General features: G+C 55.6%; 1 protein-coding gene across 1 annotated transcript; it reads left to right on the top strand.

The window, feature by feature from the left end:
* The first annotated feature begins 1849 nt into the window (after nt 1-1849).
* Nucleotides 1850-12150, top strand: LOC137159873 (perilipin-3-like). The gene is made up of 8 exons (XM_067558353.1): nt 1850-1958; nt 5136-5215; nt 5910-6105; nt 8541-8623; nt 8976-9261; nt 9768-9967; nt 10245-10373; nt 10501-12150. The coding sequence occupies exons 2-8, from the start codon at nt 5153-5155 to the stop codon at nt 10939-10941; spliced, it is 1398 nt and encodes a 465-aa protein (XP_067414454.1). The 5' UTR covers nt 1850-1958; nt 5136-5152; the 3' UTR covers nt 10942-12150.
* The last annotated feature ends 4052 nt before the right edge of the window (nt 12151-16202 follow it).

Below are 16202 nucleotides of genomic sequence, written 5' to 3'. Positions count from 1 at the left end.
CGGCTTTGCCCATTCAGCCTGCTATGAGCAGAAACAACATCCTGAAGTCAATGGACTGGGCCTGCTTTACACCAGGGCTGTATGTGGCTCCACAAGTCAGTTACCACCGCAGTTCTGTTCTCCGCAGACAGGGTGGCAGACCCTCCCCCAATCCTGCAGGGTGCTGAGAGCCCTCAGTCCCTTTCGAAGTCAGTAGGAGTTGAAGGTGTACAGTCCTTGGATCAGAATCCCCTGGTCTCTTTCCAGAAGACGTTGTGCATGTATCCCAGGGCTGAGCTGTGGTTAAGATGCAATATGCCCAGGGAGTTGCTATGGCAACTTAGCCCTGAATAACAGAGGAAAGAGTCGTACAAAACCCTCCTGTTCTTGCCATGTCCATTACATCACCCTCCTCTTGGGCTGTGAGAAGGGGAAGTTCCCAGCACAGGGGCTGCAGCCCTCACACGGTGCCAGGCTGGGCTCAGCCCCGACCGCACATCTCCTGGCGATGGTGTGCCCCCAGCTGACTCCAGAGGAGGAATCACAAAATGCCTGGAGCAACAAAATAGCTTTGGTTCCTGTGGATCACCCAGGAGGTTGAGGCACCCGGCTGATCTGTTCTGTTCTGAGCAGTTCTGAATGTGAGGGGGGATTCAGCTGGTAACCTCCTCCCATTATTCCCTGTTAGCCCCACTGTTCGGAGACTCAGGCTCAGTTTCCATTCCTTTCCAGGGCTCAGGCTGATTTCCAAGGGCCTGCTTTTCAAAGGCGCTGAGTCCTCCCAACTCCAGCTGAAGTCAGTGGGAGGTACCGGTGTTCAGCACTTCTGCAGATCAGGGCCCTAGAGTCAGGTGGCTTTGTGGAGCTGACCAGCTGAAGCAGGGTGGCTTGGTGCTCTCTCCTGGTCCCACACACCCCATCATCTCAGAATGGCTTGGGCAGGAAGGCAGCCCTGTCTCGTGGAAGGACTGGCCATGGCACTCATCACTGGTCCCCCTGGTATTATTTCCCAGGGGCTTAGAGGAGTCAGACAAATCCCTTTGTAACAGGAGAGTCTGCTCATTTTTACACAAGCCAGCTCATTACAGTTTTACCAGGCCATGAATACAGCTAGAGCTGCATAGAGACTCTCCCCACTGTGCCCCTATAGCCCCAGGTCCCAGCCGCGGCCATGCTTGGCTGTACTAGTATGTGACTGACACTCTGCCCCTGTGCCTCCCCTGTACCAGCCCCCATTGCTGCCCCCCTCCCATTTGACCAGGTAGGCGGGAGTCAGCAAGGGAGCAAGCGGTGGGGTGGGCCAGCCTCCAGGGCAGATCAGAGCGGGGGCAATTGAACAGGACCATCGGGAGGTGTCAGGGCCAAATTCTGCTCCCCATTACAACGGGGTGACCCCAGTGGGGTTACCTCTGATTTAGGCTGGTATGAGCCGCAGCCTCTGGCCGGGAAAAACAAGGGAACCTGCCATTCCATGGTTCGCTAACCCTGCCCCCCTCTGCCCCCCACCACGCACTCCCTCCTTCCTGCCCCCGCACTATTCCTCTCCCCTTCTGCTGCGGTGCCCCCTCCTCTCCAACAACCCCCCCCCCAACGTCCCTGGTGTGCTGCTCCTTCCCCTCCTTGCCGTGCCCCCCAGCCCGTCCCACGAAGAACCCCGCTGACGTGAGCCAGGCAGGCCCGGGACACCCCACAACCAGGCCCCCCCCCGCTTCCAAGCGGCCCGCAACACACGTGCACGAACCCACGCGCCAGCTGGGAGAGTCCGCCCGCAACATTCCATTACTCCGCGTTCGTTTCCCCCCGCCCTGATTGGTCTGAGCGGAGACTTCCCCTTGGCTGATTGGCTCCCGCTCCCTGCCATGTAGCCAAGTTCCCCGCCCCCCCTTCCTTTTTGTATCAGCTGAGCCCAGCGCTCCAAGAGGAGGTGCACGAGTCAGGTCGGGGACTGGTGCTAGTGACCGAAGCGGACCGAGTCTTGTGTGAGTGGGGCGGGGGTCCCCTGTGGTCCGAGAGCCGGGGCAGCCGCCCCTGGACGTGCTGCAGCGGGTGGGGGGCTCGGCAGCAAACTTGCAGCGGGGCTTCTCCTGGGGCGGGGCGGGGCGGATCTGGCCGTGCTGCCCTTAAGACAGGGCCGGGGTCGGGCTGGGGCTCCCCGGGGTCGGAGCTAGCTGGGGAGCGGGTCGTTCCCCCCCTCCCCCCGTCCCAGCGCGCTCGTTAGCGGTCTGTTTCCCGGGGGTGGGGGGCTGGCTCTGTAAGCCCGGGCAAGCGTGAGTGAGTGAGTGTGCAAGGGCCTCGGTAGGCGCTGGGATCCGTGGTGGGGAGGGGCGTGGACGTGTGCGCAATGTCCCGGGCTGGGAGGTAGGGCGAGCACCGCCCCCACCTGGGCGCGGATCCGGGGGTGGTTCACCCTAACTCGGCCTGCGTGTGGACCAGTTGCTGCTAGGCGCTTGTGGCTGCCCTGCAGCTCCTCGGCGGGGGTTGCATGCGGCAGTCGCTATGCACTGGAGCGCGGCTGGCTGGCCGCTGGCCTGCCGAGATGGGGGTGGGAGGAGGAAGCTGTTTATGGCTGTTGCGTCCATGCGGTGCTGGGCCCGAAAGTCTCCTGGTTTCGAACCAAGGAACTGGTGTCTCAGCCAGTCCTCCCCCTCAACCCCCACCGCGTCCGCGCTCAGCCTGGGATCTGCGAAGCAGGCAGCTGTGCTGGCAGCCCCAGCTGTGGGGATGCTGCGGGGAAGTCGGCGAGGTTAAGGCTAAAACGTGTCTCTGGTCTAGTGCCATCGCTGCCCCCAGGGCTTTAGTTCAGCTCCTGTTTCTTCTTTCTTAAAAGAAGAGCAGCTAAAAACTATAGCCTGGCAAAAGCAGCTTCCCTCTCCTAGATCCCCTTAAACTGTCTCTTCCCCTGCCTCGTCTAAACCCGGCCGTTGAAATGCGAAATGAATCCGTTTCACTTCGGTTCCTTGCAAGTTGTTGCAAACGAGGCAGCGGATCCAAACCAAACCCACCCTGCTGCTGCTGACTCATGGCGAACAACGTTGGTGTCGCTTTGAAGTGATACAAAACCCTCCGCTGAAAAGAGCCTGAACTTTTTGGGCTTAAACGGAGTCTTTTGGTTTACTGCCCCTTTAAGAATTTCCAAAAGCTGACCCGGGGGGGGGGGTTAAAGTAGCTGAGGAAGCTGTCTGCCCGCCGGGCGCGCGGCCCCCCCCCCCCCCCCCCCCCCCCCCCAGCCCTGCCAACTTTCATGGTGTTGCCCTTTTCTGCTGTGAAATGGTTTTCATCTGCCCTGTGGGGGGAGGGCCCTACAGAAACAAAAGGGGAAACAGGCCACAAGGGAGAAACAATGAAACTGACTAGACAACATAAAGCAATTGTCAAAATAAAACTGAAATTCAGCACCGCTTGTCTTCTCCAGGAGTGCTCAGCACACCCGGTAGGAGAGACGGGCAAAAGAGCTCTGCCCCCAGATGGGTTCTAGAGACCTCTAGCTATTGTAACATCGAGTGTAACAATAGGTGTTTGGTCAATAATAGGCCCCGTGGAACAATAGGTGGGTGATACCATCCATGTTAAAAGGACACCCAAGAGCCAATCCTGTGCTGATAGTAATTGGTCACTGAGACAATTGGTAGCCATGTGACTTCTAGGGACAAAGTATGAAGCTAATTATATTAGCTTCATATGGCACTGATCAGCCTGGATGATGAAAAGGGTTGGACATTTGAAGTCAGCAACAGCGGGGGGGGGGGAGGGCATTTCAGAAGGTGTTGTGAGTTCTAGGTGGCAGTAGGGCTGACTGGGGCAAGTTTGGCTGAGACCACCAGTAAATGAAAGCGCAGCCTTTCCAGTGTATAGCATGGGCGGGGTTCTCCAACAGGTGTGCAATACTGTGCAGGATTCAATGACACTGAAAAATGAAGACTCTGTTATTTCCTAAAATGAATTTAACGGGAAGGTCAAAGCCTTGTCACAACCTAGCTGCCCCTAGCCACTTCAGAGAAGCTGGAAAAGCTTCTAATGCAAGTAAAATGGATTGTGATGTTTCAGTTGCTGAGCAGCTGATGTGAACGGCTAAAGAAAATTGCTGAGACCTTGGTTAAATGGTGTGTACATGCCTCCTGCCTGGAAAGGGCTGGTGTGTAGGATTAGGGAGTGTCTTAGGGCCACCAGAGGGCTTAGGGCAAATCCTGCTTCAATTTATATTGTCAGGCCTTCTTTATTGAAGGTGTAGGAATGGTGCTAGCTCGGCTGTGACTCCGATGCATTGTCCCTGGCCTGCTTAAACAAGGCGCTCCTGGGTATGTCAATGAGGAGAGCAGTGTTGCAACAGAACAACCTTCTACAGGCACCAGGGCCGCTTGCTTAGGTCCTGTACTGCTGCCCATCGCTGCAGTAGCTGAGTGGCTCTAGGTACTCCCAGCGCAACTTGCTTTAGTGTGGACAAATGAAACTGAAACCAGAACTTCCTTTTTTCGGAAATAACAGGAAGGGGAGGAACTCCAAGTTGATGGTCCTGCCTCCATAGTCCTGGGGCTCAGATCAGGGGCTTTTGTCCTCCATGGCTGTCTCGCTGCTAGAATCTCCTACAAACATGGCCCAGTGGTGTGTGGTTCACATGTCAGGGTTTGTTGCTACTGTAGATGTTTTTCCAAGCTTGTCAGGTGCGTCACGGGACATGCTGCTCCCAAACCATGTTTGTTCCAGCCCTGCTTGTCATCAAGAACATGCTGTGCTGGGTTTTCACTCCAATATTCAGCTGTGGAGATGGGGCTGACTAGTCTCCTCTAGCAAGTCTCCTATTTCCTTGGCGTTGTGTGTGAAGCGCAAATGAAACACTTGCGGTCCTCATCGCCTTGTAGCAGCATCTGAGGCATTGTGGGATAGTGCGTTCTGGGAGAGCCCAGCAAATGCAAACATGGCCATGCAGGTGGTGGTGGGGGAGATGGGCTAAAACTGCTTCAGGTGGGAGAGGGAAGCTGCTGTGTAGGTGCTGAGCCATGCTTAGGAGCATTTTGGCTATTCAGTTATGCAGGTGGGCGTGGGCCCACGGGGGCTGCAGAAGGAAGCAGAAGACAAAAGTTCCCCCAGCATTTTTTTCAATGTAGCAGTTGCTGTTCTGTGTGGTGATGGTGTGACTTCTCCCTCTCTCTCTCTCCCAGTAACCTCTGACTTCACCATGTCTTCTGATGACCAGGCTGCAAACCAGCCTTCCCCCCAGAGCGAGGCACCAGAGCAGCAGGTGAGTAAGCCTGGATGGCTGCCGAGCACTTGACTCTGCTAATGGAACTGTTCGTGGATCCCTGGCACGCTCAGATCAGTGTCTCAAGAACCAGGCCAGCAATGGTATTTGGTGCTGTTGCTGGAGGGTGTTGTTGTAACTGGTGCTTGTTCAAGACTGACTCCCGTGTACTCATGCCAGGGGCACAGGGAAGCCGTAATTTACTAACACAGGTTCCTGGCTGTTGCCTGGTCACCAAGCAGTCTAAAGAAGTGTGCTAGGGTGGCAAACCCAGATCTGATGCTGCTGTACTTATTGTTATAATCTGGGTTAATCTGAAGTCAGTTTATGGCTGTCCTGCACCTAGTCTCTGCAGTCCAGACCTCTAAGCAAAACTTGAACTTGGCTGCTTTCCTGCAGGCCTTTGTGCCGGAGGCCTGTTACCCTCAGATGTCCTCAGCACCCTCTGAAGTCAATGGGAGGTGCAGGGTCTTGGCAGTCTTAGAAAATCAGGCCCTGCATTTAGATGCTTTACTCTGGGGCTGAAGAGGTCACTGGTGCCTGGAGTATAGCCATGTCTCCAGGGCTACTCAGCTCATTGTGCTGCTAGGAGTTCAAGGCACCCTCGTCCAGGAGGATTTAACATCAGGGAAGCCATGATGCCAGCCCCATCCAAGGGGCTGTTACTGATTGGCTTTTCTCTGTCCTCGGCTAGAACGTAGTGAGCCGGGTGGCCAGCCTGCCCTTGGTCAGCTCAACCTATGACATGGTCTCCACGGCCTACGCCTCCACCAAAGAGAATCACCCGTACATCAGATCTGTCTGCGACGTGGCAGAGAAGGGAGTGAAGACCATCACCGCTGCGGCTGTCGGTGGTGCCCAGCCACTTCTGACCAAACTGGAGCCACAGAGTGAGTGAGCAGTGCGATGGCTGCTTGGGGTGGGACAGGCTGCAGGACCTGGGGAAGCTGCCGTGGTTAATGCCTTGTCATCCAGGTGGCACTCATGCCGGTTCACGCCTCTGGGGCTGGGGGGGCCCATGGTCACTGAGGGAGTCTTGGGATGTGTAACTTTGCAGCTGAGATGTCGCAGCTGTTGTAGTTGTTGCTTATCTCCCCGAATGCCTCTTGGCAGGTGCATTGCCGTCCTATCAAGCAGGTGAGGGGCCAGAACCTACCTCGGCTCCTCGGCCTCCGTGGCAAGGAGGGACCCTCACAAAGAAGCCTTAGACCAGGGATATTCAGACTCAGGGCTGGGAGCTGCACGTGGCGCTTTAATAGGTCTCTTGGCAGCACACGACACTAAAACACCAGCTAAGTCGAAATCCAGATGCTTTTCCTTGGGTATTCACCAATTCTCGAATACTTGGTCAGTCACTTTGCAGTGAAAATAATCTAGAATAGAAAAAGGAAGCGACAAATTGACACGACTGGCTCTTGGGGTGATGTTGATGGCTGATTTGGCTCCTGCACCATTGAGGTCTGAGTCTCCCGGCTGTAGAAGTCCTGCCAGAGTTCTAGGTGGCATGCGTGAACTGCAGAATCCCTGCACTGCCGAGCCCCGTCACAGCAGGGCTGTCTTCTCTCCAGAGCAGCTACAATCTGAGCAATAAATTACCATTCGCCAGGCCCTAGCTGCCTGTCTCTCACACCGTGCGGCTGTCAATTCGAGTACCCTGGCATGCAGCTGGTGCTCTTTGTCCAGAGTAACCTGAGCTCAAAGCAGCCTCGTGGCAGCCTCCTTTGCTAAATTATGGATGTGTGGGGCAGAGATGACCCAGAACCAACTAGCCAGTCTGACCCCCAGAAACTGGCAGAGCTCTGCAGTGGGCCCTGCAGCCACTTGGAGCTGGCCAGCTGCAGGGTGCCTTAGCAAAGAGCCAAAGCTCTGGGAGGGAGTGAAAGCTGCACAATCCCTTTCCTTGACCAGTTCACAGCTGTGGTGACCTCTTGCTGCGTGACCTTGAGTAGTTCTGGCAGCCTGCACAGGTGCCTTTTCGCCTGGCTCTTGTGAAGAGCTCGGGCATTGACGCTGGCTCTGATCTCTGCTGGGGTATGGGGGCAGGGAATTGGCTTCACCTTGTGAGCCCAAGTCAATGAAGGCTTTGTTCCTCCAGGGCAGGGAGTTGCTGGCCTCCGTTCGAGGAGATAAAACTCTGCGTGGCTCAACCAGGGAAAGGCAGGGGAGTGCAGTGAGATGGAACAGGGCCCAGGGAGTCATGCCTGGCTGTTCCCAGCTTGGCCGGTGCACTGGAGCATGTCACTTAACGCTTCCCTCACTCCCTGGGGCATTGTGCGGCTTAATAGCTGGGAAAAGCTTCCTTCAGTGGAAGCCTGAGTAACTGAAAGGCAGCCCCTGATCAAGGGGGGGCAATTTATAACCCTCACGCATTCCCCAAGAGGGGTGTGGCCCTCTTCATCCCACACCACTCCTCACTACAGAGGAGAGGGCTGGACTTGTTGTTCATCAGATAATGCTGCCCTGTAAGAGTTGCTATGCAAACTACCGCCTGGCTGGATGTCTGCTTTTAAACTGTACCAATAGAGCTAAGCTAGTGTGCTCAGCCCGGCCCTGATGTGAGGTTGAGCTGGGGCATGCTATGCAGCCTCTGTGGCAAATGTCAGCCAGATCTCTTCCAAAACAGCTGTCATTAGTGATACCCTACCAGAGACAGGCCCGTGGTGCTGCTCCGGTTATAGGCGAGTCCCTTGTGTCCCAGCTACAACAGCTGCTGCTAATGCACCATGCAGAACACGGTGCGTCTTCCATACCAGCTCACTGCTGCTTGGCTCTGCTCTGCAAAGGGGCTCAACCCCTGCTTCCCTCCAACAGCCGAGGGAGTCCCACGCTTGCTGGGGCCATTTCTGTGTGAAGAAAGCAATGTCCCTGGTCCCCCCCCCATTCTGAATTCTCCTTGGGGAGTGGACAAAGGAATACCACTGTCCTAGGAGTGGCTGGTGAGCTAGGGCCATGGCAGTGGGGCTGGCTTTCTACCACAGGCGCATCATGTCTCTTGGCCCTTCCCTTCTGGGGTGGCTGGAGGTAACCTGAGAAATTGAGTCCCACATGCTCATCTTGGCTGCTTCCAGCATCTGGCTGGCCCCTGAGGTGGTGAGGCGTCACCTTGCCGCCTATTGCAAGTGGCGGTGCTCTAGGACTCTTCCTGAATGTGGGCTAGCCAGTGCTCTCCTTGGCGGCCTTGCAGCCTGACCTCCCTCCTCACCTCAAGCCTTGCATTGCTTGGCTTTGCCCCTGGAAACCCGACCTGGTTAGTAACCTACTCTGCCACTCCAGGCAACTGACTATCAGGCAACTCCGCTCAGGCTTTCTCTCTCTCTCTGTCTAGTTGCAACAGTGAACGAGTACGCGTGCAAGGGGCTGGATAAACTGGAGGAGAAGCTGCCAATTCTTCAGCAGCCAACTGAAAAGGTGAGCAGCTCTGCTTGGAGGTGCTGGGGGGGGGGAGGGGGGGCAGGGAAGGAGCGATCTACTCTCCCTGGAAAGACCAGTTGGGGGGTAAGGGGTGGGGGGCTAGGAGAAGACTTGACTTCTCCCCAGATCTAGGAGCTTCCTTGGACAGGCCAGTGAGCTATCCAACAACAGGCAAAACTCATCAGTGAGGTGGAGATAAAAGCCTAGTGCTGGATGCTTGTGTGGGACGATGCCCTGTAGAGGGATGCGAGTCTGGGCTCTGACCTGGGTGGGCGGTGTTTGTTTATACGGGGCAGGTGAAGTTGTCCTAAGATTAACCTTTGCTACCAAACGCTTCCCTGAATCCTAGGTTGTGGCTGACACCAAGGAGCTGGTGTCTTCCACAGTGACGGGTGCCAGAGATGCCGTCTCCAACACAGTCAATGGTGCAAAGGGGGCCGTGACCGGGGTGGTGGACATGGCCAAAGGAGCCGTCCAGGGCAGCATGGAGAGGACCAGATCAGTGGTGACCAGCAGCGTGGACACAGTCATGGGGTCAAGAGTGGGCCAGATGGTGGTGACTGGAGTCGATGCTGTGCTGGGGAAATCGGAAGAGCTGGTGGATCATTACCTCCCCATGACGGATCAAGAACTGGGTTAGTGTGCGCTGAATAGAGCGGGCTGGAAACGTCCAGCTCAATAGCTTGACCGAAAATGCAGTCTTGGGCAACCCCAAACTAGTTGTGAATCTGACATGGAGAATTTCAGCCATTCACCAAATGGCTGGAGGACATGGCTGTGGTGCTGCCCCTTAGCCCAGTGGGCAGAGCACTCACTCAGTATGTGGAAACCCCTGGTTTGAATCCCATCCCACACCCCTGATCTGACCCAATATGGCTGTTCTTATGGCTGCCAAACCCCTGCAGTACACACAGCTCAGCTAACCATGGGTCTCCTGCGAGCCCATTTCACTGGGTCAACGTGCGTCCCCTGCTTGTTCTGCTCCCAGGTGGGAGCCAGACTCGGTCAGTGCCTGGAGGTGCAGACCCACATGCTGCCGAAGGCAGAGCAGGCCCGGTTCAGAAAGCTCCTGTGGCTTCTCCTGCTCCGCTGACGGGACTCTGCCTGGCAGGGTGGCTTGACCTTTCTCTTCTCGCTCCAGCTAAACTGGCCACGGCTGTGGAAGGCTTCGAAATGGCGTCCGTGGAGCAGCAGCGGCAGCAGCAGAGTTACTTTGTGCGCCTGGGGTCCCTGTCGACCAAGCTCCGCCACCGGGCCTACCAGCACTCGCTGGGCAAGCTGAGGAATGCCCGGCAGAGCACCCAAGAGGCTCTGTCCCAGCTCCACCAAACCATCGAGTTGGTAAGAATGCAGGTCTCCCCCAACGCCAGCTCCCAGCCACTTTATCCTGGAGTTTAAGGCCAAATCCTCACGGGGTGTCAGATGTCCTGGTTCACAACCTAGCGTCCAGGCTCTTGTGTAGTGACAGCAGACTGTTTGCAGCTGGTGCCGTCAGTAGTCTCTGACTTCAAAGGAAGTCACTAACTCCCCTAGCTGAGGCTCTGGCCTGGAGATTCCTTCTTCGCTGCTGATTGCAAGTATCTTGACTTCTGGTTCTCTTCTCTTTGCCCCTTGCCAGATTGAACATGTCAAGCAGGGCGTGGACCAGAAGCTCCACGATGGCCAGGAGAAACTGCACCAGATGTGGCTGGAGTGGAGCAGGAGGCAGTCCGGGGGGAAAGCAGACTCTGACTCGGCACAGCCAGAGGTATCTTGCCACTGGGGGAGGGGAAGGAGTCCTACGTTACTGTGACGTGACCTCTTAGGCTGGGTGGGCATCATGCTTCCTGGGCAGCAGCTTCCCCTCTTGACTGTTGCACTTTCCTCCCTGGCAGGTGGAATCTCGGACGCTGGTCATGTTCCACGGCATCACCCAACAGCTGCAAGCCACCTGCCTGACCCTCATGTCCAATGTCCAAGGCCTCCCTACCAGCATGCAGGACAAGGTGCGGCAGATCCGTCACAGCGTTGAGGAGCTCCACGCATCCTTTTCCGCTGCCCACTCCTTCCAAGACCTGCCCAACACCGTCCTGATCCAGAGCCGGGAGAGGGTGGCCAAGGCCCGACAGTCAATGGACGAGCTGCTGGAGTACGTAGTGCAGAATGCTCCCCTGCCTTGGCTTGTGGGACCGTTTGCTCCCACGCTGGTAGAGCTTCCAACAGCTCCAGCTGCTGGACAGGAGGAGGAGGAAGCTGCCGGCTGCACAGCCCAGAAGGGAGAAGAGCAGCAGGACAGCCCAGCACTGCATGCCTCCGTGCCAAAGGAGGCTCCTTAGTCCGCTCCGTATAGCTGCAGTTGGCTTCTTGTGAGGGAAGGAACGTGTGCGCAATTCACCTCGCCTCCCGTGGAGCCAGAGACTTGTGTGTGAATGTGCCTGAGATGGGAGGGTTGGAATAACAAACTCAGCAGTCCCTGCATCTAGTGGGGGTTGGGGTGGGGGGTTATGTAGATATAAGCTGGCTCTGCCTGGAGCTCCCAGTTGGCCTCACAGCTGAGATGCTGCACATTGCTCTCTTCCTTGCCCCTCTGGGTGGCTCCTTCCATGTGACTCCAGACCCTGGCAGAAGCGTAGCCTCAGAGCAAAGCTGGGGGTCTAAGGCCTCCAGACAGTTCCCATTTAAAGTGCCTTTAAAGGGGCTTGCCACAACTGCACTGAACTCCAGCTGCAAACAGGCCCTTAGGATGTCTGCTGTCCAGTCTCTGGACCACGTAACATCCCTTAAGCACCACAAAGGGGGTGGGTGCAAAGCCAGCATTAGGGGTGGGCCTTGTCCTGTTAGGGGACTGCTCCCTTCAGCCTTCCCAGGGCAGCTACTCCCTTTCCCATGCGAGCAAAGGCACAATTAGTTTTGTTTTCTACTTGGCATGTCCAGGCCTCCAGCTCTTCCAGTCTCAAGTGCTTTGAAGCCATGAAAACCCTGCCTGTAACATGACTGTTAAAGCAGTGACTAGTCCGCCGCTGGGCAGAAGGTGGAATTGGTGCGGGGCTAGCCCGATGGTTCTTTCAAGGGGCTTCATTTGTAATCGCAAATCAATAGCCCATGACTTTTTTCTAACTTTCCCTCCGGTCAGTGCCACTGATGGCTTGTAGCTTATAGGAAACTTTTTCCATAATAAAATGTAATAGCATTCACATGATGTTCTGGTGTCTCTCTAAGCATCACCCCACCTAAGAGGAGGACCCCCCTCCACACACACACACACACACACACACACACACCCACCCTTCTGATTAGGTTTTTTTAAAGTCCTCAGGCTACCTTGGCAACTTAAACTAAATGGACACAAGGCTCTTCCCCCAGTCTGCTGGGACTGGATTTGCTTTTAGCATCTCCCAGGGAAGGTGAACATAACAGATTTGTGCAATTTGCTCTGCCTGGTACTAAGATGCTCCTGGAAGGACTTCAGAGGCTTCATAGGAGCTGCCCACAAGTCTGAAACACACAGGCTGGCCTAGTGCAGGGGGCAGTCCTTTTTTTAAAGACCCATGGCCCAAGGACTGAATCCTTACAGCTGAGCTGGGAACCACAACCGCAAAGAGGGCCGAGTGCTGGGGGCAGTTGAGGTGCTAGGGGCAGTTGAGGTGCTAGGTTCTGAACCAGCTGTAGCTTCTCTGGGGTTGGTGGTGTCTCCAGGGGGAGAATTGCAGTGACACTGGTGGCCACAAATGCGTGGATCTGTGGTAAAGCCTGACTCTAGTGGGCCTGGGTTGTAGGGACTGTTGCCTCGATCATGGGAGAGGCGTTCACGGTGCAGGAAGAGGGGTTTAGGAAGTAGCCAAGGGGGCTAATGCTTCACTGGTGATCACCCAGAGATCTCTGAGGAAGCAGCACTGAGTATTTGCCCCCTTGCTGGGGCTGACTTCTGCAGGTGAGGAGGTTTCAATGCACTCGTAAAACATTGTTGCCACAGTTCAAAGGCAGAGGGAGCCACCTGCTAAGGTTTTTTTCTTTGTAGCAGCGACTCCTAGAGGCTTCCCGTGGGGCCCTTTAAGCAGCTTTGGAGGGTTTTTATTCTCACCAGCACCTCCTGTCATATATCTTAGTCTGTGCAATCTGGATTCAAACAGTCCTCAGCTGCAGGGGGAGGAGGCATGTGTCTCATTTGAAAGAAAAATCCTGTTTAGTGGCAGGGCACGTCCCAGCCACCCACCCCCTCAAAAAGACTGGCACTAAGAGGTGTGCATCCCTTTCCCCCTGCATACTGCCCATCACGCACTTCCTGGGCCTTTCACTTCTAGCCCCACCTGGTCCCCAGAAGTAACCTGTGGCCCCCTGTCAGCAGACGTGCTCTGATGCAAACCCTGCCCCCTGTTGGCTGTTCTCTCAGGAGCCGCTGGCTGGCTCAAATGCTACATGTTACTCAGCTCTCACCACATCAAGCTCAGGGCTCAGGCTCCGCATTAGAGTAGCAAGGACTTGGAAGACTCTGTCCCACACCGCGTTCTGAGGTGGCAGAGATTCCTGGGCTCTCCCTGGCTCTGGGTGAGCGTTAGGATGACTCACACTGGGTTAGTCACCGCAGTGGCTAACGCTGAGTTTGTGTGTTAGAGACCGAGGTTCGGGGCCTGCACTCACCGTGCCGGCACGGCTCCACAGGACCAGTGCTACGCCCCCAGCTTTAGGACTGTCCCTTAGCAGACCCGGCCTCAGTGTGCCAGACCCCTAAGGGATCTCGGTCTCTATTTTCCCCAGGATGCTCCGCGTGGCCTTACCGTCTCCCTGGACCGAACCTCTGGGCTCCAACGCTCCTACTTCACCCTGTGACCTCCGTTCAGCGAGTCCAACGAAGCCAGACCCCTGGCAGAGACTCGCCCGCTCTTCGGGGATTCCTGCGCTGCGCCCAGCACGGGCAGTGAGCCTCCGATGGCATTTTCAAGCCAGTCGGGTTTATTGGCCACCTGGAACACGGCCTGGGACGTTCTTCACGTAGCAGAGAGAACTGAAGGTTAAAGCAGAGACCCTGTGATTAGCCCTGAGCCCCAGCCACACTGCAGCAAACCCCCCCAGCCTGTTCAGGCTCTGTCTGACCTCTGTGGCGGTGAGAACCCTCATTCCTTCCAGCAGCCAACACTGATCCTCACGCCTGCCACTCCTTTGCGCCAGAGCTGGGGGACGTGGCTCAGCTTCCCGCAGGAGAGGTGGAGAAATCCCTCTCCCTCTGGGTCATTGACCCAGTGACCGGCAATGTCCCAGTGACCGGCTTTGCCGCTGTCTCCTCAGATCCTCCACTGAGTTGGGGGTGAACCTTGGCCAGTCCTTTTTTAATGCCCCATGCAAACTCAGCCGGCCAGGCAACACACATACCTATGTCTCTTTAGCCTGCCCAGGGCATAAACGGTTCCCTTCCACCCACTGGCTAACTATGCAGCACATAGGGGAAACTGAGGCATGCAGCAGCATCATAAAAATATTACAGAAAATTCCCACTTCATCACACTTGCTGCTGTAGAAGTGATGCATATTTTACTTTCATTCTCCTAGTGGAAAATGCTCCAAGTTCTGCTCATGCCGTAGCAAAGGTGGGCGGGAGGCTTCAAGGAAGAGGCAAACTGGATTTCCTAGGCCTGTTGGACTGTGAACTGGGCCTGTGTGGCACTGAACTTCACCCAGTACTTTATCTGCACAATCACATCATTAATGCACTGGGGTGTGCAACTGTGTCTAAACTTTCTCCATCTGTTTCATTACATCAGCCTCAGTCGCAGTCTGTGATACAAATACAGACTGAGAGAGTGCCGGGGATTTCATAGAACTGTTGGGCTGGAAGGGACCTCGACAAATCATCTAGTCCAGCCCCTTGCGCTGAGACAGGACCAAGTAAACCTAGACCGTCCCTGACTGGGGTTTGTCCAACCTGTTCTTAAAAACCACCAGTGAGGGGGACTCCGCCGCCTCCCTTGGAAGCCTATTCCAGAGCTTACCTATCCTTCGAGTTTGAAAGTTTTTCCTTATATCTAACCTAAATCTCCCTTGCTACAGATTAAGCTCATTTCTTCTTGTCCTATCTTCAGTGGCCGTGGAGAACAATTGATCACCGGCCTCTTTATAACAGCCCTTAACATAGCTGAAGACAGTTATCAGGTCCTTCCCCCACACACTCTTCTTTTCTCAAGACTAAAGATGCCCAGTTTTTTTCACCTTTCCTCATCGGTCAGGTTTTCTAAACCTTTTCTCGTTTTGGTTGCTTCTCCTCTGGACTCGCTCCAGTTTCTCTGCATCTTTCCACATTTAGTCCTGTCTCTTTCAGAGCCGGGGAGAGAGGCTGAGTGGTTAAAGCCCTTGACAACACTCCAGCAGGTCAAGGATTGGAGTCTGGCTTGATCTCACCCTGAAACACCTCCTCCAGTTCACCCAGCTGCCGAATGGGTACTTGATCCATTGGGTTGGGGCGGGCAAAGGTGCTTGGAGGTGATGCTGGCCTCCTGTTAGCTCTGAAACCGACATGCCTTAACTACATCAGCCCGGTGAGACATTGGCTCAGGGGAACTTTGATTTTCTGAGTCAAGTGCCTGCACCGCTTTAGAGAGAACCTGAATTTAACACACTCCCAGAGAGCTGGAAACTAGAGCGACAGGCAGGTAAAATCAGGGAGTGGAGCTTGCTATGACTTGCCCTTTGGCACATCATTTAGTATCTCCCTTCCCGGGGAGCTCAGCACACGTGAGTCCATAGAAACCAATCTAGTCCCCCATCAGCGGGGAAGTGACTGATCAGATTAACAGACTGTTACCCACATGAGAGAACAGGGAATCGCCTTCAGTCCAGGCCTGACATCACAACACACGACAACAGGAGTCAAGGCTCAACACAGCTGTCCTAACCCAGACCTGCCGCTGCTGCTGCTGCCTAGACTGTAAGTCAGAATGACAGCAAGCCCCGCCTCTGACAGCGCTTCTCAGCAGCAGATCTCCCAGCGCTTTACAACGGAGGCCGGTATCATTATCCCCATTTTGCAGATGGGGAAACTGAGGCACGCGGCAGGAAAGTGACTTGCCCAGGTCACCCAGCAGGCCTGTGGCACAGCCAGGAAGATCTCCTGAGTTCCAATCCTGTGCCCTATCCCCTAGGCCATCAGAGAGCACTTTCTTGCCAGACTCTGCCGCCACCCAGGCCCTGTCGCTGCTACCTGATCTGCAGGGGGGAGGGGGTTAGATATGCAGGGCCTGTTCTGCAGAGGTGCTGAGTACCGCAGCATATCACTAGCAGTCCATCTGAAGATCAGACCCTTGGCCGGGGGGGAAATGATGCAGTCACAAAACGCTCCCCGAGCGGCAAATCCACGGGCCTCATTGCAGGAAACAAGGAACTTCCTTTGGCTTCCATGGGAACCACTCCGATCCCCCCTCAGGGGACCAGGGTCTGGGCAGTTCTACTTTAGTGTCTGCTCAGACTCTGCCCTCGCGCCCCTGAGCCCCTCAGAGGGGTGACAGCAGTAGGCCGGTCCATGCCCTGTCACGGGGAGAGGCACAAAGGGCCGCGTGGCACCTATTGCCCTGAAACAGCTGTGGCTGGCTCAGCCTGGCCTCAGGGCCCC

This window comes from Emydura macquarii, unplaced genomic scaffold, assembly GCF_026122565.2.
Source record: "Emydura macquarii macquarii isolate MOO-44397 ecotype Brisbane River unplaced genomic scaffold, CSIRO-AGI_Emac_v2 contig_306, whole genome shotgun sequence".
Taxonomy (NCBI): domain Eukaryota; kingdom Metazoa; phylum Chordata; order Testudines; family Chelidae; genus Emydura; species Emydura macquarii.
Note: the sequence above shows the minus strand (reverse complement) of the source record. Positions and strands in the feature narration are given on the sequence as shown.